Genomic DNA, 27,548 nt, shown 5'->3' with positions numbered 1-27,548 from the left:
AAGGTCCACCTTCGGTTCAGCGGAAGCACTCGGACAGATGGCGTCACGTATGCTCCGAGCGCTCTTTGATGTTGACCGCAGACCGAAGAATTGTTGACCGCAAGCCGAACGATTTCTGAGGCAAACTTTCCCACCTCACGATCGGTGTCTGATTCTTGTGCTGAAAGGCTGTCTTTGATTAGTTAATCCCATTGAGCCAATAACCAGATCGCCTCTGCTACATCAAATATAGGCGTTTCTTTCTGATTGCAGATGCATGCACTTTGACACCAAATCTAACAGTTATCTGCAGATCTTCTGTCGGGGTTTTTAGACACTTTGTTTTTCTCACGCTGAATTTCCTGTGGTGGCCAGTGCTGTTTGAAATTTGCACCGCTTTTAGACGGTGAGTCTCAGAGTGACATTATTTGGTTCAACTGTCAGACTCGTCCACAACCACAACCAGTGGCAAAATGTAGTGACGGTGTAGGCGTAGGGCGGTTGCAGCTTCGATGGTAAAGTGGGTCATCTACCAAATGGAAAGTCCCCGGATCCTCCTGTCCATGTGTCAAAGCATCTTTGGCCAAGATACTGAACACTGTGTTGCCTCAGATGCATCCATCGGAGACTAAGTGTATGAATGTTAGAAGTGCTTAGGTATAGATAAGATCAATGTGTGTGTGACTGGGTGAATAATAATACTTTATTTTATATTTTGTATTAGTAGAAAATAGTAGTGAAAATAGAATAGAAAGGTGCTATATACACCTAATATAAACAGTCCTGAGAACAAGGAATGGACTCCACTCGACCTGTGACAGCGTGCTGTGGTATCTGCACCGAGATGTTAGCAACAGATCCTTTAAATCCTCTCAGCTGCGAGGTGGAGCCTCCATTGATCAGATTTGTTTGTCCAGAACGACCAAAATAGACAGTCCTTTAAACAAGATGTTAGTTAACCTAATGTTTGCTTATGAAAAGTTCCTTAAAAATGATTTTAAAACTAGAACTCAGTCAAGGCGTAGATCCCTGGGTGGCTCGGTTGGGTACAATCACCTAAAACATGAAAGATCTGTGCTTTGAGACTGTGAGAGAATCTCTGGGAGGTTTGCATCAGGAAGGGCATCCAGCTTAAAAAGGATCTGTGAAAATCAAATACATTGATCTACCTCCACAACGACTAAAAGTTATAAAGTTAGCATCTTCTCCAGCTAATCATTCAGTGTGTACTTCAAGATAAAGCTGGTTACTCCTGGTTTTAGTAGCATGATCTGCAAATTTAGCCCAGTCTGTTTTTACCTTTGAAGCTGCCTGGAGCCACTGTCTGCAGTAACTGCGCTGCAAACTTCATGCAGTCGCTGAAGAATGTGCTGGGTGTGGTAGCGTTAGCTTAAATCCTTAGCATCCAGGACAAAAAAGGCTTTAAGTGCAGAGGCAGACTTTACCTGTGAAACTAAGCACACCGCATATGATGTACTTACTCCCAAACCCCCTTTTTGCGTGGCAGGAATTTAAAAGCCTAACAGGCGAGCTGCGGCTTGCTTACAAACAGCTGCCATTCAAGCGGTGAGATTTAAGGAGCAGGTGAAATGTGAAACTCCACTGAATTGCAAAGTAGAAAAGCTGCTGAATGGATGGATGATTTCTCAATTCCTCAAATTCCTTAATTTAAGAAAGTACACACAATGAAAGGATTTGTTTTAATATCACAAATTCAATGGACACAAATTCATAATGCTGTCCTGAATTCATCCAACTAATACTGCAAACAGAAATATATTTTAGTATCCTCATAACAAAGAAAACAACTTTTACAACTCGGTCATTATCTGACTCGGTCACGTCTCAAAGATGACTCGGTGTCAGGAGCAGATGAAAGGAGGTCACAGCTCTGTGTCGTTGTTTGTTTACGCAGAGGGGAGAGGCGGCTGACTGGTCCACTAAATCACCTCCCTGCCAGCGGTGGTGACAAACTACCAAATGAAGTGAGAAAGTGAAGGCTCTGTCACAGATTAGGGCTGCCAAGAGTTTAAAAAGAAGACTGAGAAAACCTGGAGACGGACAGAAAACCAGCGACGAGTCTAGCTGATAAGAAAAATAATCCGGACGCCACAGATGTGCTCTGTGCTCATCTGCATTCAAACTTTGTAGCTTTCACTGCTTTATAAACTGCATTGTGAGGTAAGACTGTGAGTCATAAATCGATATAACAACACACATATAAATGCTCCAAACCTTAGAGGTCTGGACCCTGCAAGGAGTCACAACAGTAATATCACAGCTGGGTTAAAACATTTGCTCATCTGTACTGCAGTTCATTTTTTAAAATCTCCCCAGTTTTTCACAGTTTTCAGAGCTAAATGATACTATAATACCATAATAATGGTCTGAAATTAGACTTTACATCTAAGACAACTACCAAAACAAAAACAAAAGGTGGGGTTGCAAGCCCAGAGAAGAGCGCTGACTCTCCTTGTGCGATGCTGACCTCGTGTGGATCACACGCAGCACTGCGACCCAGTGGCTTGGCTCATATTAAAAGCAGCACTTAAAAGGCAGTGTGAGCGCTCCTTTCTGGGCCTCCTTAATTCTGTGACTCCTGCCTGGTAGCTCCAGCCTGCCTCAGCAGCAGTTCTCTAGCCAGATCCGGCCTACCGATCTTGGCCAAGTAGCGAGCGAGCAGAGAGGCCTTGGGTTGGTTCGGGACGGCGGGCAGCCCTCTCCTCCACATGGCCAGGATGGTGAAGGCACGGGAAGAGAGGCCGCCGCTCCCGGCTCGGGTCGTCACCAGCTGAGCGGTGCTGCGGCAGAGACGCAGGGAGAGCGCCAGCAGGGCCGTTTCCTCCTCTGAGAGCTCCTCGGACAGCCAGAGAAGAAGAGAGTCTGAGAGGGAACCTGGTTGGATGGGCAGGTGATGGATAAATGATGCATTTTTTAGTATCTGGAGCTGAGACAGCATTAAAGAGTGTGGCAAAGAGACAATGAATGGATCGTGGAGCAAGCAAGCAGAATTTCACCCACCTGTGTCCTCACAGAACTTCACCTGGGCTGTAATGGGCCGAGTAAGGTTTCTCACTTTCTAAAATGACATAAAACAGTAGCATTCTTTTATTTGAGTCTTTTACATGAAGCATAATGTTTCATTTTTGGGGGGTGAGGGGGTGAAGTCAGACCTTTACCTTGGGTAAAGTCAGAGACAGCTTACAGACGGGATCTCCCAGAAGCTTCGTGTCCTTCAGGACAGCTTTGTCATCCCGCCACTCCAGCTGACCTCTGGTGACCTTATAAAATATGGCTGTGCCCTTGTAGTGAGGAGAGCTGTAGTTTCCAAATAGGTCCACCTCAGTCAGATGCACTAAGAGGTGATTCTTCCTCTGGCTGTGGAAGGTGATGCGCTCATGCGTGGCTTCATTTTTGTTGGTTTGAGCAGCGGCTGCAGAAAAATAAATATGCACACATTTAAAAAGAGGCCTGATGCAATTATATGAAACTGCTTTACTAACTGAATTTGATGCTAACTGAATTTTCTAGGTTATGTTTGTAACATTTTCCTGTATTAAACTTGTTTACTGCCAGTTTGTGAACAGAGGGTAAAGTCACTTAAAACTTAGACCTTAGGGCTGACTTGTTGGACTCTGAAGTGCCTCTCCTTTGTTCCCTGACACATCTAGATAACAAGCAACTTCAACTCAGGCTAGCTTAGAAAAGGACCAAGCGGCCAACAAATGAGCTCCCAGTGCAACTCAGACTTCAAAACAAACCTCACATAAAAATAGAAACATATCTGAGTTCAGATGGGTTCAGATGATATTTTAAAAGCAACAGCGTTACCTTAGCTTGGGTCCTCACTATTTGCTATGTTAGGTAGCAAGTGATTTGTGTGAGTAGGTAAGCTAATGCTAGCCAACATTAGCCAGAAGAAAGACAGTTTTATCAAGCAAAGCCATGGAGAAAGTTAGGGCTGTGGTGTATAAAGACAGTATAATAGATGGTCTTAAAAGTTAAGTTCATTAAACTGCTGCTCCTGCTTTCAAAAGGATTCTCCGTGCTGTAGAAGTCTATCCCTCGGACTTGACTTCAGTCAGGTTATTTTACGTGATACTTACTAACAATGATTCCATTTTGCAAATTTTGGTTAAAATGGAGAGAAGTTTATGGGAAAATGGCCTTTCAGCTCCACTGTACTATGACCTCATTAAACACTTTAATGAGACCGTGGCCTCAGTAACTAGTTTCGGGTGTTATTGAACAGAACATGATTTTAATTTTATAAAGTGAACCAAACTTTTCCTTTGGGGTTGTGTCAAGAAGGGCATCTGGCATAAACCTGCCAAATCAAACGTGGAGATGTTTGTGGCGACCCCCTCGTAGCATGACAGCAGCCAAAAGTAGATTTAAATATTCAATTTTATTCAATTTAATTCAAATTTATTTATATAGCGCCAAATCACAACAACAGTTGCCTCAAGGTGCTTTATATTGTAAGGTAGACCCTACAATAATCAGTGTTGGTCAAGTTACTTGAAAAAAGTAATCAGTAACTAATTACTGATTACTCCCCCCAAAAAGTAATCCCGTTACTTTACTGATTACTTATTTTCAAAAGTAATTAATTACTTAGTTACTTAGTTACTTAGTTACTTTTTAAAAACACGATTTACAACCTGAAGAGGTGATAAAGCGATAGATCTTTCAGCCCAATTCTACTTTTTCTACATAATCCATCATACAAAATGTAATCAAATGGAAAAGTCTCTTTTTTAACTTGGTTTATCAGTTTTAATCTTTTAACTTTATGCATCAAGCAAAACATTTAATTATATGCAACATTCTCTGAGTTGAATAAATTAGTTTAACATTTAAACCTATTTTCTGCACATTCCAGCTCATAAAATAAAATATTTTTTGTGTTTTCACTCACTCTTTCAAACAGATGCAAGTAAAACACAGCAGAAAATAAATAAAGTCAAAGACTCAGCGGTCCTTTTGCTCTATTTTCACCTGTAAAGCAGGAGCAGGGTAGGCGGAGGGTTACCCTGGTGCAGGTGTGCTGCGGTCAGTTGAAGAATCCGCGCGAGTGTCTCTGTGAGTTTCCCATCACGTCGTAGCTACTCGGTGCTTGCTCGGAAGTTTAGGGGTTTTTTTCGCTGTAAAAAGAAGTTTTCTTCCCACACACGATGGACGCTAATGTTTTTGTCACTTCTTATGGAATCAAACTCAAAGTAAGGTCAGTATTTCCACGCTTTAAACGCTGCACGCTCATACTCTCTCCCGCACTCGATATGTGATCCATTGTTGATCTGCACACAGCTGCTGTCACCAACGTCGCACTTGCTTACGTCACTGTCATGACACATTCTCGCAAAAAAAATCACGGTTTTAGTAACGCAGTAACGCAGCGTTCCTACGGGAAAGTAACGGTAATCTAATTACCGATTTTGCAATAGTAATCCCTTACTTTACTCGTTACTTGAAAAAAGTAATCAGATTGTAATCAGACTGCCCATCTCTGACAATAATACATACAGATAGAAACCCAACAATCATATCACCCCCTATGAGTAACCACTTTGGCGACAGTGGGAAGGAAAAACTTCCTTTTAACAGGAAGAAACCTCCTACAGAGCCAGACTCAGGGATGGGCGGGGCCATCTGTAGCGATCGGTTCGGATGAGAGAAAAAAGACAGGCTAAAAGACATGCTGTGGAAGAGAGACAGAGTTTAATAATAAGTGATGATTCCATGCATAGTGAGTGAAAAAATGACTGAAGAAGAAATACTCAATGCATCATGGGAATAGAGTTAAAAGCTAGGACGGAGTAGGGTATACTGGGGCGGGCCTATATCATGATTGACATTTACAAGATTCTACAGTATGAGCACGTAGCGTCGATAAGATCCACCTTTTGCTTGTCTCATCCAGTTTAAAATATCATATACACACAGCAAGTCCATCTTTTGTATACAGTCTACCATATATATAGATATACATTTTAACCATAGATTTTTAAAATGTTTTAAAGCCAGTAAGTAAACATGTGTTTAACATCGAGTAATCCATCTATCTCGTCCAGTTTCAACACACCAAGACGGCGTAAACACTCATCTGGAGGCTTCTAAACAGGCAGTATCCCCATCTTTTGTACTGTCTGCTGTATTGTACCGTGGGAAACAAAAGAGGAAACATAAGAGTGTTGTACTGTTGAAGCATTCAGCTGGCTGTACAAACATATCATTCATCCACTTTATTATGTGGTTACTGTCTTACGTGGTGACCAGGGGATGGAGGCTAAACCGGTTTAGACCTGGTGCTGCAGCAACTGTTTCACATTTCCCAGTATATCTTTCTTTTTTACTGCACTAGATGTGCAGTGCTCCAGCTAACCACGCAATAACAATAGCGTACAAGGATTTGCACTTTTAAATCGAGGCCTTTTTCAGTGTCACGCGCGTCCAGCCAAAGTAAACAGGCCTCTTTTAATAAGAACAATGACAACACAAGAGCGAGCAGCTGTGTTTGAGGCTCACGGAGCTAAAAGTTGAACATCGGGATTATTTTTCTAACAAATAAACAAAAAAAACCCCAAACAAACAAGTTAAGCATGTATGATGTTTAGAGTGTTCACTATGATAGATAAAGCTGATTATTTTTTCAGATTCACTGATAGAAACCATTGAATTAATTAATTAATTAAAATAAATGATGACCCAATCCTTGATGAAAAGCCAACATTAGACCCGTGAGAAGCATAAATGTATAAAAAGATGAAGATTCTCTTGTGTTTCTTTTGTCAGCTTATAATTATTTTCCTTAAACCACGTATGAAGCTTCTGTAGGAGAAGCCAGTGAGCCAGCTTCACACTTTACCTGTGCAGGTGATGTTGCCGGTGAAACGCAGGAGAAGCTGATCTGCCTCACGCATCGAGATCTCCGAGGAGGTCTCCACCGGGTCGCTGTAGCCCTGAGCTCGCAGCCTGTGCAGCTCCCAGCTGAGGTCTCTGCCGGGCACAACGGCCACCAGGAGGGCGCGAGGCTCGTCTCGGCTTCGCAGGAGGACGACGGTGACGGCGTGGCAGCAGACCGACTCCTCCAGCTCCTCGGCCAGGCAGGCGAGGTGACAAGGGCGCAGTGGGGAGAGGAGACGAAGCACGAGCAGTCTGAGCGGAGAAGCAGACGGAGGACAAGTTAAGGAGTCTAGCTCTGGGGAAAGATTAGATTGCCGCTGAACAGGGAAAAGACTTTGTTATCGCAGGCGGGAATACAGATGTAATAGACTTAAGACAGAATGGAGAATTCATGAAAACCTACTGCACACATTTTTTTTCTCCCCTGAAGAAGCTGTTTTAGATAAGAAAGAAGAGAATTATAACTCGGGATGGAAATGAGAATCCAACGTTATCACAGCTGGGCCTATTCTTTTAAACAGGTGACTAGAGTAAGACTTAATTTTCTCCTTCTTTATAATGTCTTTAGGGGTTTCTTAACACTTTAGTCTTGCCATGCTGTTCATGTGCGTATGCTCTGACACGTTAAAGCCTGGAATCTAAAGCATGTAGCTGCACCCATCCCCCCTTTATCCATGCGGCCTTGCTTTAAGCCCCTTATGTAAAGTAAAAGCTTTCTGTAAGTCTGGTTTGTTGTAGCGTAGTGTAGCATTTATCTTTTGTTTTTATTTTATTTTTTAATGCTGGCACTTAAGACATGGACGTGATGTTGAGAATACATGAAAGGCACCGGTGAGGTACAGCAGAGCCGTGAGTGAGGAAATAATTTGTTTTCTCCTGTTTGAAGCAAAGGAAATGTTAATCGCTCTGGAAGTTAGTGCAACATAACCTCACTAAACCAAATTAACTCGAGGATTGTTGCTTACGTTCGCTGCCATGTGAGTAAAGCAAAATAAAGAAACATCTGGGTTGTTGAAAAAGAGAAAACATCTGGGAGAAAACGTCTTGTTGATGACAGAGGTCAGCAGGCAAGAACAAGACTGCTTTGAGTTGACAGGAAGGCAACAGCAACATCAAATAACCACCCATTACAACCAAGGTGTGCAGAAGGGCATCTCTGAATGTGCTGCACAAAAATGCCATTATATAATATAAATGTATTTCTGCTGCAGGGGTCCCACAGCTGCAAAGTTTTTCCTGCACAGCTGCACAATTTAAGCCTCATCCTGTGTCTCTTACTGTCACTGTGTGGTCAGGGGGACTGTTTTCTACGCCATCTACATGGTTGGGGGACTCCTGATTGCAGCCACTGTTGACTTGGCTGTGAGGACAGCTCATAACCCCGACAACCTGCTGCGCCTGTCACACACTCTCATCAACCTCGTAGGCAACAGGTGTCAAAAATATGTTGTAAGAAAGTCCTTTAAGTCCAGTTCTAATAAGAATCTGCATGCATAGCTACTCTAGTAGAGTCCAAGAGAGCTTTAAACACCACTGATCCCATTTTTAGTTAAATGTACTGCCAAATCAAACACACTTTTACTCTATTCTAATTATGTGCTCCTTCATATCTTGCAGGTTACGTCTTTGGTAAAACAAAAACTGAAACATCTGCACTTCACTGAGAGGTTCGGGAAAAACTGTTCCTTAGTTTGTGCTGCTTACATATACATAATTGGGACAAATGTACATGTTTTTTAATAGACTTCCACATGTTTCCAGTCTTAGCAGTCTCCTTGACGTGACAAGACTGAGCGAAATTGACTATTTTAAGGTTTTACAGGGAGATCTCGGTTCCCCTGACAATCCAACAAACCTGGAGTCAAAGCCTGCCAACTGGATCTAAAAAAAAAGGTACAAAACGACATGTTTCATGTTTTAGATTTCCTTAAAGACGGCACTGCCTTATTTCTTTTTGCAGTCATTTTCAAATGTCATTTGTTTTGTTCACAGTTTAATATCCCACGTTTGGACGTGTCTACGCTTTTGACTAATACGAAAAGTTTCACTTCAGGTAGCTCTAGCGTGTGAACTCTTCTGCATTCAGGTGCAGGATTTATTACATCTTCCTGTGTTGTTCGAAGCGCCAGCGAATTCTGAAACTGCACATTAGAGCCAACGACATCAGGCTGAAAGTGTTCAGGCCTTCGAATAAACTACAGTGGCTTGTTGAGTTTGGCAGAAAGGCACATGCAAGGGGAGATATAGTAAGAAATGATCACCGTTTACTTGAAATCTTGTTGGAGAATGCTGTTAGGAGCCTGCTTTTGAACACAGTATTATCTTTTTCAGGTATTTATTTTGCTGGATGGACAAATAGGACAAATCGGCCTTGGCTTTGAAAGAAACGATGCTGCAAATGAGCGCCGCCCGACAAGTTTCGCTCTGTGGGTATCTGCTCTGTCCGTGGCTCTGCTTTGGATGCTCCTGCCTCACATTGCTCTTTGTGCAGTGATGTGGTTCGGCTGGAGAGTACGACAACGCATCAGCTGAGTCAGCCGCTGTCACAGAGATGCTAATCTACCGTAACTCTTAACGAATAGGCTCAAACTTCTTCGTGCAACCTCAAATCGTTGCTTATCCCTCCAACATGACCGAAAACCATCTTACATTTGGTTTTACCTCCACACAGGTGGCTTCAGAGCTTAAAGTGCATTTCTAATAATTACCAGCACACTGTCTCCTCTCTGCTTCATATCAAATAATAATCACTGCTTATTCTGCAGATCCCATTCATCATTTTATTGTTCCCAACAACTCAAACACCTCTCTACTGGCTTTAAAAAAAAAACCCAATATGTATATATATTAAACGTGTGCAATGTAGACTGTACACAGAAGATGGACAATGGTTGATGTCATGACTACTGAAACTGCACACTCATTGGCTACTGACTTGCCAATCACAAATCATCAGCCAATGAGCCTATTCTAGATAATCCTCCTTTCTGACACTAAATAACTCAAACACAACAGAATTGACGTTTTAGTCAAAACCAGTGGCTGATCTCATAAACTCAACAGGAAAATGTGGACATGGGTACAGACAGGAAGCTCACAGACTTGTGGTTTTTCATTTGACATCATGTGAACATTGTTCAGCAGCTGTCTGCCAAAACCTCAATAGGACTGGAAGCCTTTATGCAGTCATCAGCGTCATGCCTTGGTGCCCATTAAAGCCAGTTCAGAGTTAAGACACTCACTCATTGGCTTCATTTTCCAGTCCCAGGAGGTGCATCCATCTGTTTTATGTGTAGTCGATGGCAGACATGTTTTTATTTACCTCCTTGCTGTCCTGCACTACAATTGACTTTGTTGTCTTTTTAAATAAAGTTAAACTGCCTATTTCCATTTGCAGGTGTGATTATTGTAAGAGGAGAAAACGTGGTGGTACAAACCTGTCAAAGTTCTCCATCAGGTCAAAGGACACCAGTCCTTTCTGCAGGCTCCTGACGGTGACTTTATCCATGACACTCCACTGTTTGTCCCTTGAGCCCAGAACAACCAGCGACTCATTGGACATTTCCTTGGATTTCACAGAGGTGTCCATGAATCTGGCATAGAAACAAAACCTTTTAAGATCCCTATTTATATGATGCTGTGACACATATATAATATATTTTAGTTCAAGGACATCTGTGTCACCTCAGTCTGTGGGAAGGTGAATGATCCCATGGGGGAGAATCCCTGACAGGTTGACTTTGTTGGTCTTGTTGGTTCTCTGTTTGTCCCCTTGTTGCTTTCTTTTTTGCAGGATTTGGGGGACATGGAAGTGTGACTGTGAGGGGTCTTCTCAGGGGCCTCGAGGTTGGGTGGGTGAGGTAGAGCAGCGGGCTGGTAGACACCACCGAATGATAGGCATAATTTCTGGACTTGACAGAAGCCAGGAGCACGGCGTCTAGCGGCTGGATCTGAAGCAAACAAGGAAACAGCTGTTCTGCTTGATTTAGGCAGCAGTTTAGACAAAAGCCGTTTGATATGAGAATTTGTCTATTTTTTCTGTTGTTCTATCAAAAGAGAGCTGTGCAGAGACGGAGGTGGTGGATTTGACGTAAGATCAAGGAACAAACTGCTCGTACACCAGTGTTTGGTCTCAGGAGTCAATTGAGAAATCGGCCACAGCTGTTTGTGCCTCACAGCAAACATCTGTGAAACCTGCAAATCAGAAGCAAGCTTTCTGTTACTTCATCATTTCTCCTCTCTATTTTCATCCGAGTTTTGGAATCATTTCAAAGGCTTCGTCCCAAGGAGCCCTTCCTATCTCTCAATGCCAACCAGACCTCACTTCTGCAACTCTTTTCTTTACTTCTACTGAAAGTAAAGTAGGAGAAAAGGGGGTAATGATCAGGGTATTGTCATACCGTGGTTTGCGCTATTACAGGTGCAGTAAAGGATCCTGGGAGGTAGTTCAGACAAATTCGGGGGTCCATGGGGAGTTTTAGTGACAACCCCTTCCTGGGAATGGTGTAGTTTTCTAGTTTTAAACAGGAAACCACTGCAAAAAGACCCACAGAGTACACCTTCACCTCTGCAAATGAGCCCTAACAAAGAGAGAAAGAAACCACGGCAAAACATTTGAACAATCTTTCACCAATACAGAAGTCATACAGAAGTTAGTTCTGCTAAATGTGGTACTCTAAGCTATTGAAACATTCAGTGTACTTACTGTAGTTTTTCATGCAAAAAAAACTCTACTCAGTGTTTCTATGTTTTTTAGGTTAAGAATAAGTACAATTACAGGAGTTGCAATTGTTACTTTTTTGCACTCATGTAAGATACAGCCACCGTCTTTCATTTCAAAGATTTTACATATTGAGTTATAATACAACAAAAACTTGGCAAGTCTTAAAATGATGTAATTATAACCACAGATAAACAAGAGCATGACTTATTATACCACATCATTATTTATTTAACAAAATCTAAGCCAAATATGAGAAACAGTGCATGAAAAACTACAGTAAGTACACTGAATGTTTCAATAGCTTAGAGTACCACATTTAGCAGAACTAACTTCTGTATGACTTTATTAGTCTCTCACATCGCTATGGAGCAATTTTCGCCTACTCTTCTTTCAAACCTCGCTTCAGTTCATTGTGGTTTGTGGGCAGGTTTATTTGCGTACAGCTCTCACCACAGCATTTAAGTCAGGTTGAGATCTGGTCTTTAACTAGGTCATTGCAGTAGCTTTATTCTTTTCTTTTTCAGCCATTCTGTTGTAGATTCGCTGCTTTTCTTGGCATCACTGTCCTGTTGCAGGACCCAGTTTCAGCCAAGCTTCAGCTGTCAGACAGACAGCCCTACATTTGACTCTAGAGTACTTTGGTATACAGAGGGGTTCATGCTTTACTCAATAAGTGCATGTTGTCGAGGTCCTGTGGCTGCAAAACAAACCTAAGTCATCACCCCTCCACCACCGTGCTCCACCGTTGGTATGAGGTGTTTATGCAGATATGCTGTGTTTGGTTGTCTCCAAATGTGTTGCTGTGCTTTAAAAACAAACATCTGTACCAGAGTTCTTGTGGTTTATTCAGATACAACTTTGCAAACCTAAGTTGTGCTGACATGTTCTTTAAAACAACAGTTCAGTTTTTTTATTTTAACTCATGTAATTGTATTTATTCTTAACCAAAGATATACAGAAACACTGGGAATATGTTTATCTAATTAAAATGTAACAGTTTTGATTTGGGTTAAAACGCCCCAAAAATAGTAAACGGTGTACCACAAGGCTCTATGTTAGAGCCTCTTCTGTTTTCAGTTGTTCCATACTTTGTTCTTTATATACATGCAGCATGAACCTTTTATAGAAGACTTTTCTTCTAACTAAGAATTTATTTATAACTAAGAAGAAAAAGGTTCAGTATACAGCTCCAGCTTATATTAAGCTTCCAGTAAAATAACATAAAATAAGCATTACGCAGGAGAAAATTATGTTATTTGATCAATATTTGAACAAATATTTGTAAGTAAGGGAAAACCTTACTTTCTGTCCTCCATACATGCCCTCTGTTGTTATGGGAGTGATGTAGCTGACCCTCTTGTCCTCGTCTATTATCTTCACAGCGACATCTCTGTAGCTGCTGCGATGGCGTGCTTGGAAAGGCACAACCACAGTAAGGGGGAAATTAAAGGCTGCTCCATGTTCAACTTTGACCCGGATCACTCTGCTAAGCAACTCCTCTGAGCCAGTCACCATCAGGCAGCTCAGGGCATCAGCCACTTCACACCTCAGGACTTTAGCTGCACCTGCAGGCGCTCTGATAAAGCACGCGTCCGGTACATCAGAATGGCTGCCCTCCAGCTGAGCAGTGAGCCTAAATGATGTTTTTAAAAACACATAAATGCATATTTTTAGAAAACGATTCATGATTGAAATAAAGTTTGGCTGTTTGTTTCTTCCTTTTATTTTTATTTATTTATATTTTTTGCATGCTTGCATTTGCTCTTAATGCTTTTAAGTAGAAATATTATTATCTTGATTTTTTTTTCAAGTGCAAACATATTAAGACTTGCTGAAATGCCGGAGCATGCACTTTCCATATCAGCTCTCTCCAGACTTAGCCTCTCCCTCGGATCTTAATGTTCCTGATTTTTTTGGCTTTTAGATGTATGTGTGCAGTGGCCTGACAGTGAACTGTGCGAAACAGCTGGCTGTGTTGGAGGCCAGGAGGTCAAAAATGTGTGCGACTTGTGATAAAGCACTGCAGAGAGTTTGTCCTGTATCAGTGAGCAGGAGAAATGAGTGGAAGGAAATCATGTCCAGACTCGCAATCATCCCAACGGAGGGCACAGAACAAAATACTCAACATCTTTTTGTTTTCATTTTTGTTTTAGGCGTGTGGATTACTGATGTTACCAGTATGTTGTCAGCAAGTGGAAGAAAATATTGACTACTTTCTTTGTTTACAACAAACGTAAAATGATGTGCTACCTCACGAACCGTGTGTAAACTGACACGGAAGAAGTTTCGATTTCATTATGCTTGAATAGCCTCATCAAAAAAACACAAAACTGACTGCGAACATCATAGAGCTTTAAGCAAAAGACCACAAACATGCAAGATGTTGCATATTACACTGACAGGAAGTGTGGGTTAAACATAAATACTTATGTGTTAAGAGTTTAAGTACGGTGAGCTGCGATGATTTAGTCAGCTTACCCTACAGTAATCCATTTTCTTTTTCTCTTTGCGCTCTCATCTTCCTTTTCAGTCTCCTCTAGTAACTCAGTCTCAGAGTTAACAGATTCCTCCAGAACGTCTCTTGCTTGACCTTTGACATGTGATTCTGCCCCGCTGTCACAATTAGAACCACTGAATGAGTCCAGTGTTTGTTCAGTGTCTGCCGATGTCTCTGTACGCCTTCGATCAGCTCCGTCCTCAATCACCCGTTCGTGACCTGAGTCAGACTCGAGCCGATCGGGGGAGTTTAGGTGATTCTTAACGTCTTCAGGTTGCGCCGAAGTGTCTGTGTCTCTGTATTCTCGACGCGCTTCACCCGCGATCGAGGTCTTATCTACAGATAACTGCTGAATCGCTGCATCCAGCTTGATAATGATGGAGCTTATTTTGTCGATGATCTTCTCTACGTCCTCTCCAACACTCAGAAAAATGTCACTGACGGAGCCCGAACAGGGCCTGCATCCTGTATCCTCTGAAAAAAAAAGTAAACTTTTACTTGAGTTTTTAAATTAGTTACACTTTGTTACACACCCATCACTGAAAGCCTGCATGTTTTTATGTCATTTCTTTAAATAGTTGTCGGGAATAGTTCTCCAGACTTCCTGAAGGACATTCAAAGCTCTTCTTTGGATGTTTCTGCCTTTTTTTCTATTCTCTGTGTAGATGATCCCGCACACTTCAATATTGTTATCCATGACTGATAATGCTCCACTGTGTGTTTTTCCATCCAGGTATATTTTTTCAGCATTGGCAGTGTGTTTGGGATCATTGTCATACTGAAAAATGAACCTGCTGCCAATCAGATGCTTTCCAGATTGTGTTACATGGTGGATAAAAATCTGATGGGACTTTTAAAATCAAATTATGTGTTGCTGCAACAATCTAGTAGTAACAAAGTGCCTAAAGATTGAAAGTTTTTCTGTTATGTGTAGACACAACGCTATCTTTGTACTTGAATGGTTCATAGGTTCGTTCTTTCCTCTAAAAATGGTCAGGTACAAGGACTGGACTGAAAAATAGTATAAAAAAGGACCCAGAGTCCAAATAGACACTTTGAAAGAACCTTCAGAGACCCTGGAGAGCTTGAGGGGGATATGAAGGTGGAGGTGTGCAACTTTGAGAGTGAAATTTAATAAATGAAAATAAATACATTGTTACTTCTGAGGCTCTGAGAATTCCACAATTTAATTTCGTTTTCTATTTGAAGTTTATTTTGTCGTCAGAGATGAGAAGTAACTTTTTTATTTTCTGGCATCTGTACTTTTACTCCCTACGTGTTTAAACAAATGTCTGTACTTTCTCCTCTTACGCTTTCAAAGCAGACTCATTACTTTTGGTTTATCTATAAGTTCGTCTATAGGGTTTATTTCAGGGGTTAAAGTGGGCGGGAAGGACTGAATGTATCCGTTAGTTGTGGTTGTGGTACTTCAGCATTTAGCTAGTGCTACAGAAAAGGAGGAAGCATGAAGAGAGTGCTATTTTAAGTGGCAGGCCATTTCAAATACATTTTTTCTATCAGCTCAACAAACTTCAGGAAACACACAAACTGTTTGTGTGCAGGTTGTCGTACACTGCGTCTGCAAGCTAAAGCTCCAGCTGCTGTATTTCGCAGGGGATAAAAGAGTGAGAGCTAACTTCACAGAGATGGAGGAAGATAAAAAAGACAGGACAGGAGAAGACGAAGAGAGAGTAGATTTAAAGGTAAGGACAGCTCAGTGGTGTTTGATAAACTCCAGATGTATGATGTCATAATTTGAATTGAATCTGTATATGATGTTTTGATAAATGATGCATTTTTTTTTTGTCGTGAAATATCCTAAAAAACAAACTAACTTTTTGATACTCAAAGGTTGCATGAAAATACTGAGCAGCTCAGGATAAACAGGTTAGCTTGCATCAATGTGGTGAATTCCCATTGTGTTGAACTGGTGCACAGTGGCTGTGGTGGTCATAGTCAGATTTAGGTTATATCAAGTGTTGCAGAGATGAATTTGCATTTACGCAGATGATGCTTAGATTCATTCACTGAATTCCAACTTTATACCAACTGCATATAAAGTATAGAGAGTATAGTATCAGTGATATGGGACAGCTGTGAAGCAAGCAGCAGGTCAGCTGATCACACTAAGAAAATCTACTGAAGTTCATATTAGAAAGTATTGTGAGTTGTGATTCTTTTCCCTATGCTGAGCCACTACACAGATTTAGTGCTCCTCCACCTGCTAAATCGCACTTTCACCCCTGACTGTTCTCAGTGTACTGTTTAGCAATGGAGGCAAAGTCTCCCTCTACAATGTTGGCAACAGAAAATAGTTATTTGTTTCAATTTTCTGTCACTGATTGTGTCCTAGATAACAGATTCAAGCTGAGTACATTCATTAAAACTACAGATCGGGATAATGTTTGTATTCTTGTACACTAATATTATTTTATTATTATATTAACACAGACAAGGTTTAGTTACCTCTGTACAAGAATGGTTAGAATCGTCCTCCAATGAGCTACTTTTACTTTCTTACTTTGAGTACATTTCTGAGCCTGTACTTTTTTACTTTTGCTTGAGTAATGACGTTGAATCAGTACTTCAGCATTTACTGGAGTATTTTTAAACACAGGTATCTGTACTTCTACTTAAGTAAAGAACATCTGTACTTTTGCCACCTCTGCCTGTCGTAGATGGATGCTGCTGAGCTCCACCCCCTGGTGGAGAGCTGCTGAGCGTGGAGGAACATCGTCTGAGGGCTTGTTTCCATGCTCTGAGTCTGCATGAATGAAAAACACTGACTTCCCTCAGCACTCCCAGAGCTCTCTTTTTGCAGTCTCCCTCCTGCTGCTCTTTACTCCTTCGTCTTCTTTCATCCTCCCTCTCATCTTCTCCTTCTTCCATCCTCCCACCCATTGCTGTATCGAGATGATCACCGCAGCATTGGACACCTTCAAGCTCCTGAACAGTTTCAGCCAATGCAATGAGGAGTCTGTCCTCGCTTGTGCAGTCAGGAGGCTTTTGTCCTTCCATGAGTTTGTCTGCATGCAGATTCGTATCCACGCTGGACTGCAAAATGCAAAAAAGCTGAGAGTCAGAAGTATCTGCTCAGGCTTTTCTTCGGGCCTTTTACTTTTTCAGTCCATCTTGCATTTGGCAAAATCTTTTCCCTGCTTTTACACAATTCAGCTGATAAGCGTCAAATACTGATTAAAAGAGGATTTCAGTTCTTGTGTACCTCCTTTTATGTTCGAAGCCGAAGCCCTGCTGGGTTGCTGTGTCCTTGGCAGTGAGCATTACTGCGTCCGGCTATCCCAGTTTACAGGCGCCAAGGCTGCATTTATCTGGCTGCCAGCAGTAAAACATGTTGCCAAGGCGACCCCTGGAGGCGTGGAAGGGAGAGACAAAAGAGGAGATTCACAGGAAGGCAGAGAGCTCTGTGCATCCCACGTCTGACGGTCTCCTGTCACTCATTTCACTGCTTGCATATCCGGCCAGTTAAAAAACGTCACACGGAGCCGGGAATCATTCAAAAGCACAGCAGGACGTTACTGGAGTTCTCCCCTGTTGGTTTGAATGCATTCACATTCATAAATCATTTGTTTTCCTAACGCCACAAGCGTTGCTACAAATGCATTAGAATGTTGGGCAGCACCTAAACTATTTACAGGAGAAAAAGGTGGAGACAAACACAACCACAGAGTCGTTTTGTGGGTTTCCTGTGTGGGACTTACGATGTTACTTTGACATCAGTATTAAAACAAGTTTCTTGATCCTTATTTGGAATTAAAAGAATACTCAGCATCACTGTAAGAATGGGTTGGCATTCAATTCTAATCATGTTAACATAAAATAAACGAGTCCTATCAAAGTCCTTTGATCTTGTACTGCTATAATGTTCAATGGCATTGCACTCAGCATGCATTCAGTCCTAATCTAACAAAAGAAATCACGGGATATATCCTGGACAGGAGCTGGGAATCACCTCTTAACCTAACATTCCAAGTCTTAGGAAGGTGGTGGCAACGTGAAAGCATTTAAAAATTTCACGTCATTCTATAATAGATGTTACTAATAATAAATGACTATTATTCATCGTGTTGTTTAGAGCTGTGCCTTACCTGTTGCCGGGTCAGGCGTCCTCAGAGGCAGGCCGCAGTAATGTAGCACTGTGTCGCCATCATGTGGCCGATGCCACAAACTGCACGCATTTCCCTCCTATTAAGATCTTCATTACTTTAAATAAATAAATAAAAAGCCCAGAATTTATAAAAAACAAAGGAAAACATGAAAATGAAAATTATCTGAAAATTGTAAAAAAAAAAAAAAAAAGTAAAAGTGAAAGTAAATACATTTATTTATTTTTGAAACTTTATCTTTTCTTCTTAACTTTATCTTATAAGGGATTTTTAAACGCCATCATTAATCATGTTTTCTTGTAGTTTTTATACTTGAATGAAAATAAGCCGGAGCTTCGTTATTATTATTATTTTATCATCTATGCTGTTTTAAGTGAACGTGTTGGCAGCCAGCTTGCATTCCTGCCAGTGTTGAATGCATATCCCGGGGCTCCGGGATCAAGCCGGGACATGCAAGTATTCCCAACAAATACCTCTCAAGTCCCTCCACTTTGTATTCTTCCTCTTTATTTTTTTTTTATGTGCCTCAGTTTCAACTTCTTAAAAAAAGAAATGAGAAAAACTCGGTGACAGTTTAGTAATAAGCAGAGAGCAGCAGCCGATCATTAACACGATCGGAGCCTGCGGTGTTCAGTTTTACGAGCGGTCTGAGCGGAGGGAAGGTCACTGCTTGTTGGCAGTGTACTCGTGAAATGGGCGTGGAGTTGCGCTCAACAGTCGGAAACAGTCGAGTGTGTAAAACCAAGAAAGAAAGAAAAACTAAAGAAAAACAAAAGGAGTCAACAGAGACTCAGAGAGGCGCTAATATGAGAGAAAGCGGACGCAGCCGGTGCGCTAAGGTGAGCAGCTTTCCTCCTCTTTGTAAAGCAGAGCGTTTAGTGTAAAGTGTTGCGTTTATGGTTAGAAAAAAAAAAGAAAAACCCAGAAACGTGGGAACCGAACTGAAAATAAATAAATAAATAAACAAAGTCCGTTTTAGTTTTTAATGCGCTCCCACAGGAAGTGTGGGTACAGATTTATACATGTTGCACTGCGTGTAAAGAGAAGGCGGACTACCTCGCTCAGACCTGACGTGTTGCGTTATGTCGTAGTGGTGTGTAACGCACTTTGTGCGTGCGTGCGTGTGTGTCACAAAAAAGTCCTGAAAGTGTCGACACGTAGTCGCACGTGCGAGCCTCCGGTACCGCTCGCGCTCAGTGAAAGCATACTCCCGGCTCTTAACCTAAACGAAATTCCTCATATGTGGCTCTTATTTTTCTTAGAAACAAAAATAAGGTAAAAAATAAATCTGGTAATTCTTTCTTTTACATTCATCAGGTCCCAATCAGCCCAAATATCAAAGAGAAATTAAAAATGAATGCCGTGGAAGAGTTCGGGTCTTAGGAGGTTAATACGGACAGCTGAGTGTTACATTTTACTAGCTTTATCTTCGTCTACTAAAAAACCAAAAAACACACCGCTGAAACAGTGAAGGTGACAGCAGAGGCTGGTTAAAACATGGTAAAGGTTTGCGGGTATTTTCTGTGTGAAAACAGGAAGGGTTTGAGATTTTGGACGATGATTTGGACTTTGTTCAAAGTGGGCTGGCTGAGAGGATGTGCACATATTATGAGGTAGGTTGTGTGTGCATGCATGGGCGTGCGTCCTCTCTGACTCACTGCCTGCACTGTATAACCATACCTGTGGTGTGGGTGAAGTTGCTGGCTTGTGGGTGACACACACACCCACACAGACATACAACCATCTTGTGTTGGCAGCCATTTATTTTGTAGACACCCCCGCAAAAAAGTATAACTCTATTATGTCTACACAGCTTCGTGTGCCTTTGTGGCATGTGTGAGCTGTTTGTCTGTCTGCTGAACTTCTCCTTTTTTTTTTGCCCTTTGCTATTGATCTGCACACCCTGATCTAACGTTCCACACTCCGGGCAGCAGCTGTGGATCAAAACTCCCATATCCTGCCTGTAATAATGTTTGCTTGCTTAACTGCGTGTGTGTGTGCCTTTTTATAGGTTGAAGTTTGTGTGTGGATGTGGAGCAGGTCAGGTTAAATGTGCTGGCAAGCTTCACAGAGTGCGAGCCACTACAGATCCCTGGGTGGTGCTGAGGCTTCCCAGTCCTCAGAAGGGCTACTCCACAGACTCTATCAATCCCCGTTATGAGGACAATACAGTCAAATATGATGTGGGACTGTGGAACAGTGGACTGCGTCACTGCCTGCATCCTCTCTGCTGATATCACACCAGAGGCTCATATCCCTCTCGTGATAAAAGCGATAATAGAATCAGTTTCCGTTTGTGTTAATTTCATCAGCGTCTTGTTTTATAAATGACAAACACATGCAGTAACCCCCCCCCCCCCCCCCCCCCCCCACACACACACACACACACACACAAAAGCCTGTTTACTTAAAAGCAGAAGTAACACTTCAGGTTGCCTGTGTGCTGCCGAGTTGCAACTCAAGAAGAGAAGTAGTCATGACAAGAGGTTGTTGATGTATCTTCCTGTGTGTGTTTGTGTGCAAGATAGAGAACTAGCAGTGAGAGACCAGTTGTGCCACTTAGTTCATCAGCCCTTCACTCTTAAGACTTGCTGATGTCAGGATGCAGACGCTTAAAAGTAGCCCGCCATTAGAAGGGTTATGATATGTTGGCTTTGAGCTGTGGTGCCTGGATTCTTAAACACAGTTGAGGTAAGTGCTCTGTAAAGGCTGTGCCATAGGGCCAGGCTGTGAAGGTGTACAGTGTTTCCTCATAGCTCTTGCTGTTTCCTGCTGCTTCATCCAGGAGTATTGCAGATGTGTTTCGTGTTATTTTGGCTGCATATAAGTATTCTCACAGTGACTTTAAAGAAGATATATTTAGTCACCTTTATCGCTTGTTAAGGTGGTCAGTGCCACCCTCAGAAGATCAAAAACTCCCACGGTCATCTTTTAGTTAAGTTTTTTGTGTATCCAGGTCGGATACAGGGTGAGGTTCACAGAGGGCCTGTTGCTTTGTTTAGTTGTGCAATGATTTTTTTATATGCTTCTGTGCAGCTATTTTTGTACCTCTCTTGTTGCCGTCATTTGCTTTTATTTTGAGTTTGCATTGGCCCCAAAAACCCCACCATACGTAAAGGAGGATCTGACTACAACAATAATGTGAGCAATATGTAGAGAAATATCATCATATCCAGAGAAATTTATTGTAACTCACTTCAGGGACCACATTAATGGGGAAGTGAAAATCTGATATCGTGAAATTCAGTTGTAATTGATTTGGAGGGTAAGATTGATGGCCGGCCACTCTATCATTAGCTGTTTTTTGTTGTGAGGCGATTGTTTTGGTTATTTTATTGTTTTATTTCGCAGTTTTAGCCGTCTCCGTCTTTGAAAATTCACCTTGGTAAATAACTATAAAGCGACAACTGAAAGCGCGAAGTTAAAGGAACTGATAGTTAGATTGGTGCATATTACATGTGATCTTGCACTATTTTCTGTAAATGGCGATTGAAAATCATTTCTCTGTGCAGAGCAGACGCGCGTGTCTTCGCAAATATTTAATTTCCGGTTGCAAAATTGCCTGACCTTATTGATCTTTTAATCTAATTCTCAATAAGAAGTGAGTGCTAGTATCTTTCAAAATATTGATCTCTTTCTTAAACTGGGTCACGTTTCCATAGCCAGAATTGTTTAACACCATCAAACTGAACACTTAAAAAATTCTCTGTAAGTTAAATCCGTTATAGGTTTGGGAAATTGCAGCTTGTCGCAAAGAACCTAACTCTATATGTTAAATACTGTATGAGTTTGGAACTTGTCTTGTCTGTGGATTGCTTTACCTGTCATTTATTTTTCTCTCTTTTTGTTTTTACCTACAGAGTAAAGCTGGCCTTCTCCACCTTTTAAAAGTCTCCCCAATGTGGCAAACGTGGGTTTAGAAGATGATGTTTGCAGCTCCAGAGCCCAGCAAAGAGATCGTGGAGTGGCTCTCCAGCCTCCGCTTGTCTCACTATGCCCCGTTTTTCCATCAGGGAGGTTATAAATCTCTGGAAGACTGCATGGACCTGACAGAAGAGAGTCTTCTTGAGCTCAAAGTGCTGCCGACAGGCCACCGTAGACGCATCCTCCGGAGTCTGGAGGCACTGGGGTTCAAGCAGCTGAGTGGAGGGGAAGATGAAAGTGAAGAGGATGGAGCAAAGAACTTGAGGGAGCCAGTGCCATACCCAAGACATATCTTCCTGAAAGATAGAAAGAGGGGGGCATCATGTCAGCAACCAAAGGAACAGAGCAATCACGATTTGGAAGCAAGTCAGAGTTTACCTCCAGGAGCAGGACTGGGAGAAAAAGCTGAAAACCTTCCAAGGAGCAGTTACCTCGTCCCGCCTCGACCAGCCCCACGTAACCCCAAGAACATTCAGAAATCTGCACAGACCTGCCTGCCTGCTTCCGCATGTTCCAACAGCAGCAGCGAGTCCCTCTCCGCTTCTGAAATACCAGATCGAGAGATTACTACAGAAGATCCGTTGCATGGCACGAACTCCATCGCCTGTTCCGGTGACGATGGGGGTTTTCAAGGTGAAATGGTTGAAAACTCAATTTATGAGAGGCCGCCCAATTTAAATCCTCCTGTTGGTCAGAGGCTTAGTCGCTCCTACAAACTCAGGCACCGGCCTGTTCCTGAAATCCCAAATCCAACCACGGTGCCACTTCAGGACAGGTACTGCAGTTAAGTTCATTTGGTGTTTGTTTGACATTTTGGGAAATAGGCTCACATGAGTTGGATACAATACGAACATGTTTTTGTTAATTATAGAATTAATAAGCAAAAAAAGGCTCTAAAAAAGAAGGAAAAAATCCAAACACATATAAGAAAACCATATAAATGGATTATAAGTAGTCGATTAGCTTTGTTGTTTACTCTGCATTTGTGGTAAGATAAGCAGTTGGTAGCAGTAGTTTGAATATTTATGTTACAGATATGTAATTAAAGCCTCACCAACTGCTGGGGAAGTGTTAGCTATTTGCTTATTTGTTGGTGTCACCATTTATAACAGCGAATACATAAAGAATAAAGTAAATAAGATGATTAATGCAGCTGAAAGAACATAAATAATAATATAATGTGATCCTAACTGAGACGGAGCCCAGCCAACGTGTACCTGTTTCAATCGTTTAAAGGCCAGGAAATCTCCGAATTGGCAGTTGGATGCTCTGTGCTAGCTGTAGCTTGTTAGCTTTTGGTATAGGCTTTATGTTTACCCTACGTTGGTGACAAAAAAGATACTACTTGTTGGTTTGCTTGTGTTAATAGGAAGGTTTTGAACATCTGTACAGAGTGAAGCTAGCTATTTCCATTTCTTTAAATTCTTTTCTCGGCATAATCATCGACAGGATGTAGCTAAGCTAGCTGTTGCTGCTAGGGATCGCTTCGTGTCTAAACTCAGACTCTGTGAATGTAATCATAGTTTTTATTTAACTATTTCCTGAAACAGCTAACATCTTTATAAAGGAGTGTGCTTTATGTATTTTATTTAGTTTCAGTTTTTGTCTTTGGCAGTATCTTCATATTCTCTGCATGGCCACGAGAGGTACACTTCAATCTTCTTACGCTCAGCAAGGAGTACATTTTCAAGTCAATTCCCCCAAATGTTGAACTATTCATATAAGCAGAAAGTTTGACTTTACAAAAGTTTAGGAGCGGTTTTTAGGTCCAAATCAAACAAGTACAAATAACAAAGGCAAAAACACTTGGAGAGATGTGTTTTCATGCTGCCGTGCTAGGAATTAATGCAAAGGCAAATCTTTTTCTCATTGTTTTCAGATTTACACTGATGGAGAACCCGAGGCCTCTAATTTCATGTTCAAATCTGCAATCCGCGCGCATTAATATCTCTCTCACTGATGTACTTTTAAACTGTGAAACTAACTTTCAGACTTCCGCATCTCTTTTTCTAACGGCCTTTACGTGGTGTCACAGATTTTCCCACGTGCTGCTATGCTGGTTCTAATCCACTGATTTTTTTCTCTCTCCCTCTTCCTCCTCAGCGCACCGCCATCGCAAACAACCAGCCCTGAACACCTAACCAGCTCCGATGGTCCCACCGGTGCAAACGGCATACAGAAAGGTACACACAGTCTTTCAGCTGCATCCGCTTTATCTCTGCCATGAATATTTCATTCCACAGTAGAGGCAGCAGCGGTGCTGTTGTTTGCCCGGATGAAAGTAGGGAGAGGAGATGAGGGGTAGTGCGTAGGTGGGGTGAGGGTGTTCAGAGGCTGGTGTCGTGGGAAACGCCGGCACCCCCCTTTTCAAGAGGTGATCTCACAGGGAATATGCTCTCTCACATCTTGTCCCTCAGCGAGACCCTGGTGTATATTTCTGTCACAGTGCTCTCCAAAGTTTTTTAGAAGTTGTTCAAGTTTGCTAACAGCACACAGACTTGTAGTACAACCATTACAAATATGTTTTTGAATCCGTCCCAGCCCTGTTTATTGGACCTAGTCGGCCCCGCCACCTGAAGTAGATGCACTCTCTCAGGATTATGTGATGCTCTTCTATGATGACAGTCTGTACAAATATGTGGTAAACACCCTTGAACGTGTCAGTCTTTTTGGGACCATATGTGACCACATGGTAACATCGCCCCTCGCAGCGAATCAACAGATTTCTGTCTGCGTTTTTTGACATTTCCTTTACGCTCCTTTCTTGTTCCACGTGCCTTTACCGCAGCAGTCTCCTGGCGGTCTTGTTTTTCCAACGTCTTCTCTGTATGGAACAAGGCAGGGAGTGAGACTTGAGAGAAAGGCACGACAGTGAAGTGGGTTGGGAGGAACGAGCAGGGGAAGGATGCAAAGCAGGCTGAGAGAGACGGAGGAAGAGAGGGAGCCGAGACGGTCCCAGAGCAGGGAAATGAGGAGCTCGACTAGCAAGTAAAAAACTCCCTGCACAGCAAGGCCTAGCAAGGCGTTATTTGACATATCATTTTACCCAAGCATATTTGAAGAGTTTATGCCGAGATGAGAAACAAGCAGTGCAGTCTCACAGAATGATTGTTGTATTAAATCAAAACTTGCTACTGGAGGCTGGCAGAATTTTAATTAACACCTTCTCTCCTCCTCTCTAATTTTAAAATCTCATTAAGGACGCAGTTTTCTGTCTAGTGCTTCTCTATCAGCTCTACAGCAGCACAGCAGACTGTTCTGGGTCTTCACTAATTTGAATTAAAAAAAGTATCACTTTATTAGTTACACCTTGATACTACTATGTTGGACCACCTTCATAACTCTTTTTCCAAAAAGACAGCCTACCTCGCACCCTTAATGACGAGTTTGACACTAGGGCTGCCACAAACTATTATTTTAATAGTCGACTAGTCACCGATTATTTTTGCGATTAGTCGACTAATCGAATCGTGCATCCATTGGACGTAAAACATACAGCTTATTGCACCAGCAGCATCTGCTCTCATATAACTGTCATTAGCTTACAGCTTGAAGTGTTTAAGGTATGTGCTCACTAAAAATAAAGACAAGATGATAGTTGATTAAACTTTTGATGAATTTTGCAGATTGTGTCAGTGGAGTTTAATAAACTCAGCCGTCTGCTCCTTGCTATCTAAAATATAACAGGACACCGGAGTATATTCTCAAGCATCTCACACTTCTGATAATCAGTTTTCTGTTTGACGTTTATTCAGCTGTGTCAAAACTATAACTTTAATCTCAGCCGAACCGATTTACTCAGGAACAAATAAAACACTGAAAAAAGCCAAACAATAACATTTTTAAGTTATCTAAGTGACTTATATATGTTTAACCTGAGTAGCGAAAGACAGCGGGGGGTTTGAAAATGATTTGCTGTTCTCGCCGGCTCTAGTGAGCCTTGAACCCCGACTAGCTATCGAGCTGGTGGGTAACAGACGTCTCCGAAAACGTCGGAGCACTTTTACAAATATGTGGTGTCTTGATAAACCGAGCAGATATTTGAGGTTTACACAGCTACATTCTCGCCCGAAAATATGTTAAAAGTTTATTTTGTGACCTAGAAAGAATAATAAAAGTAATATTAAAACTAAGTAGCTGCCGCCATTGTTGGAAACTGGAATTGGCTGAGCCGTGCTATGAATTCTGGGATAGGTTGGGCCATACGCCCGACCCATCCTTCAAATCTGGGGAAAAGTAGGACGCATTTGTCGGCTGCATTTGCAGAAGTCTTAGAATTTGGACTAACTTTGTCGCGTCACTGTAACACAATCGGCCTACAAATGCGCCCTGCGAAGGATGCGGCCCCTGAATTTGGACACAGCTACGATACCGGAGTTGCTTCTTCTTCTTTGGGGTTTAACGGCAGCTGGCATCTTTGTACATGCAGTGCTGCCATCTTCTGTTTCAGTCCGTTATTACACTCTTAAATCCTACTTACTTATTCCTGCGTCTTTCAGGATCTTACAAGGCTTTAAACGACGCGTCGACTATTAAATATGTCGTCGACGTAATCGTGACTAGTCGACTAATCGTGGCAGCCCTATTTAACATATAAGTATATATCAATAAAGACATGGTTTGGCGACCATCTGGGCTTTTCAAAGGATAGCTGCATAGGCAGAGACCACCCTCACTCATTTCTGACCCAGTCAAGTTATTCTATAAGAAGGCCTAAAATATATCAGAAATCTCTCAATTCAGAAAAGAGCTTCAAGGGTTACTCATCGTTGGCTTATAGAGGCATAAGATAGATTCACCAAGGTGCTGGATTTTGGTGCATATTGACATGATAGCGTCACACAGTTATCAGGATGCGAATCTTCTGGTCAACCACACCCCAAAGTTGCTCTATTGGATCGAAATTCATTGACTGTGGAGGCCATTTGAGTATGGTGAACTCATCGTTGGGTTCAAGAAACCAGTTTGAGATGATCTGAGCTTTGTGACGTGGTGTGTTATCCTGCTGGAAGCAGTCATCAGAAGATGGGTTCACTGTAGTCATAAAAGGATGGACATGGTCAGCAACAATACTCAGGTTGGGGTTTAAATGATGCTCATTTGGTACTAAGTGGCCGAAAATGTGACAAGAAAACATCGCGCACAACATTACACCACCAGCTGCCTGAGCTGCTGATACAAGGCAGGATGGATTGATGCTTTTATGTTGTTTACACCAAATTCTGATACTACCATCTGAATGTCACAGCAGAAATCATGTGTTGATCTTGCTGTGTTGACCAAATACTAAAACTAAGGACGTACTCTTTTTACTCTTTACGCTTTTTTATTATTATTTTTTGTTTCAACACTTGAATTAGTTTTAGCTAACTTTAATAACCTTGGTGTCAAACTA

At 41.9% G+C, this 27,548-nt stretch overlaps 3 protein-coding genes across 5 annotated transcripts in view; 2 read left to right on the top strand and 1 right to left on the bottom strand.

Moving 5' to 3' along the window:
* Positions 1-1,735: 1,735 nt before the first annotated feature.
* On the bottom strand, positions 1,736-18,466 carry dthd1 (death domain containing 1). Its single transcript, XM_085266830.1, has 12 exons — positions 18,212-18,466; positions 17,329-17,472; positions 16,769-17,159; positions 14,087-14,579; positions 12,911-13,241; positions 11,286-11,465; positions 10,570-10,835; positions 10,323-10,478; positions 6,848-7,137; positions 3,159-3,412; positions 3,001-3,058; positions 1,736-2,874 (listed from the first exon to the last, which is right to left on the bottom strand). The coding sequence occupies exons 3-12, from the start codon at positions 17,121-17,123 to the stop codon at positions 2,564-2,566; spliced, it is 2,694 nt and encodes an 897-aa protein (XP_085122956.1). The 5' UTR covers positions 17,124-17,159; positions 17,329-17,472; positions 18,212-18,466; the 3' UTR covers positions 1,736-2,563.
* LOC146580205 (uncharacterized) lies at positions 7,682-10,201 on the top strand. Its single transcript, XM_085250747.1, has 7 exons — positions 7,682-7,716; positions 8,181-8,334; positions 8,503-8,552; positions 8,647-8,755; positions 8,878-8,900; positions 8,972-9,131; positions 9,217-10,201. The coding sequence occupies exons 1-7, from the start codon at positions 7,682-7,684 to the stop codon at positions 9,415-9,417; spliced, it is 732 nt and encodes a 243-aa protein (XP_085106873.1). The 3' UTR covers positions 9,418-10,201.
* A 278-nt stretch (positions 18,467-18,744) lies between the features above and the next one.
* arap2 (ArfGAP with RhoGAP domain, ankyrin repeat and PH domain 2) overlaps positions 18,745-27,548 on the top strand; it is a 167,618-nt gene continuing 158,814 nt past the window's right edge. Inside the window, exons 1-3 of one of the 3 annotated variants that reach the window (XM_085266827.1) lie at positions 18,745-19,068; positions 22,090-22,928; positions 24,257-24,336. In XM_085266827.1, coding sequence (XP_085122953.1) covers positions 22,153-22,928; positions 24,257-24,336 — 856 coding nt within the window. In that variant the 5' untranslated portion in view covers positions 18,745-19,068; positions 22,090-22,152. Of the gene's footprint in view, positions 19,069-19,322; positions 19,843-20,756; positions 20,921-22,089; positions 22,929-24,256; positions 24,337-27,548 lie in introns of those variants that run through there. The other 2 variants (XM_085266829.1, XM_085266828.1) reach the window with 2 other exon arrangements.

Source organism: Mchenga conophoros, linkage group LG3 (assembly GCF_057382185.1).
Source record: "Mchenga conophoros isolate Kocher_MC1m ecotype Shallow Benthic linkage group LG3, M_conophoros_male_GT1.1, whole genome shotgun sequence".
Lineage (NCBI taxonomy): Eukaryota > Metazoa > Chordata > Actinopteri > Cichliformes > Cichlidae > Mchenga > Mchenga conophoros.
Note: the sequence above shows the minus strand (reverse complement) of the source record. Positions and strands in the feature narration are given on the sequence as shown.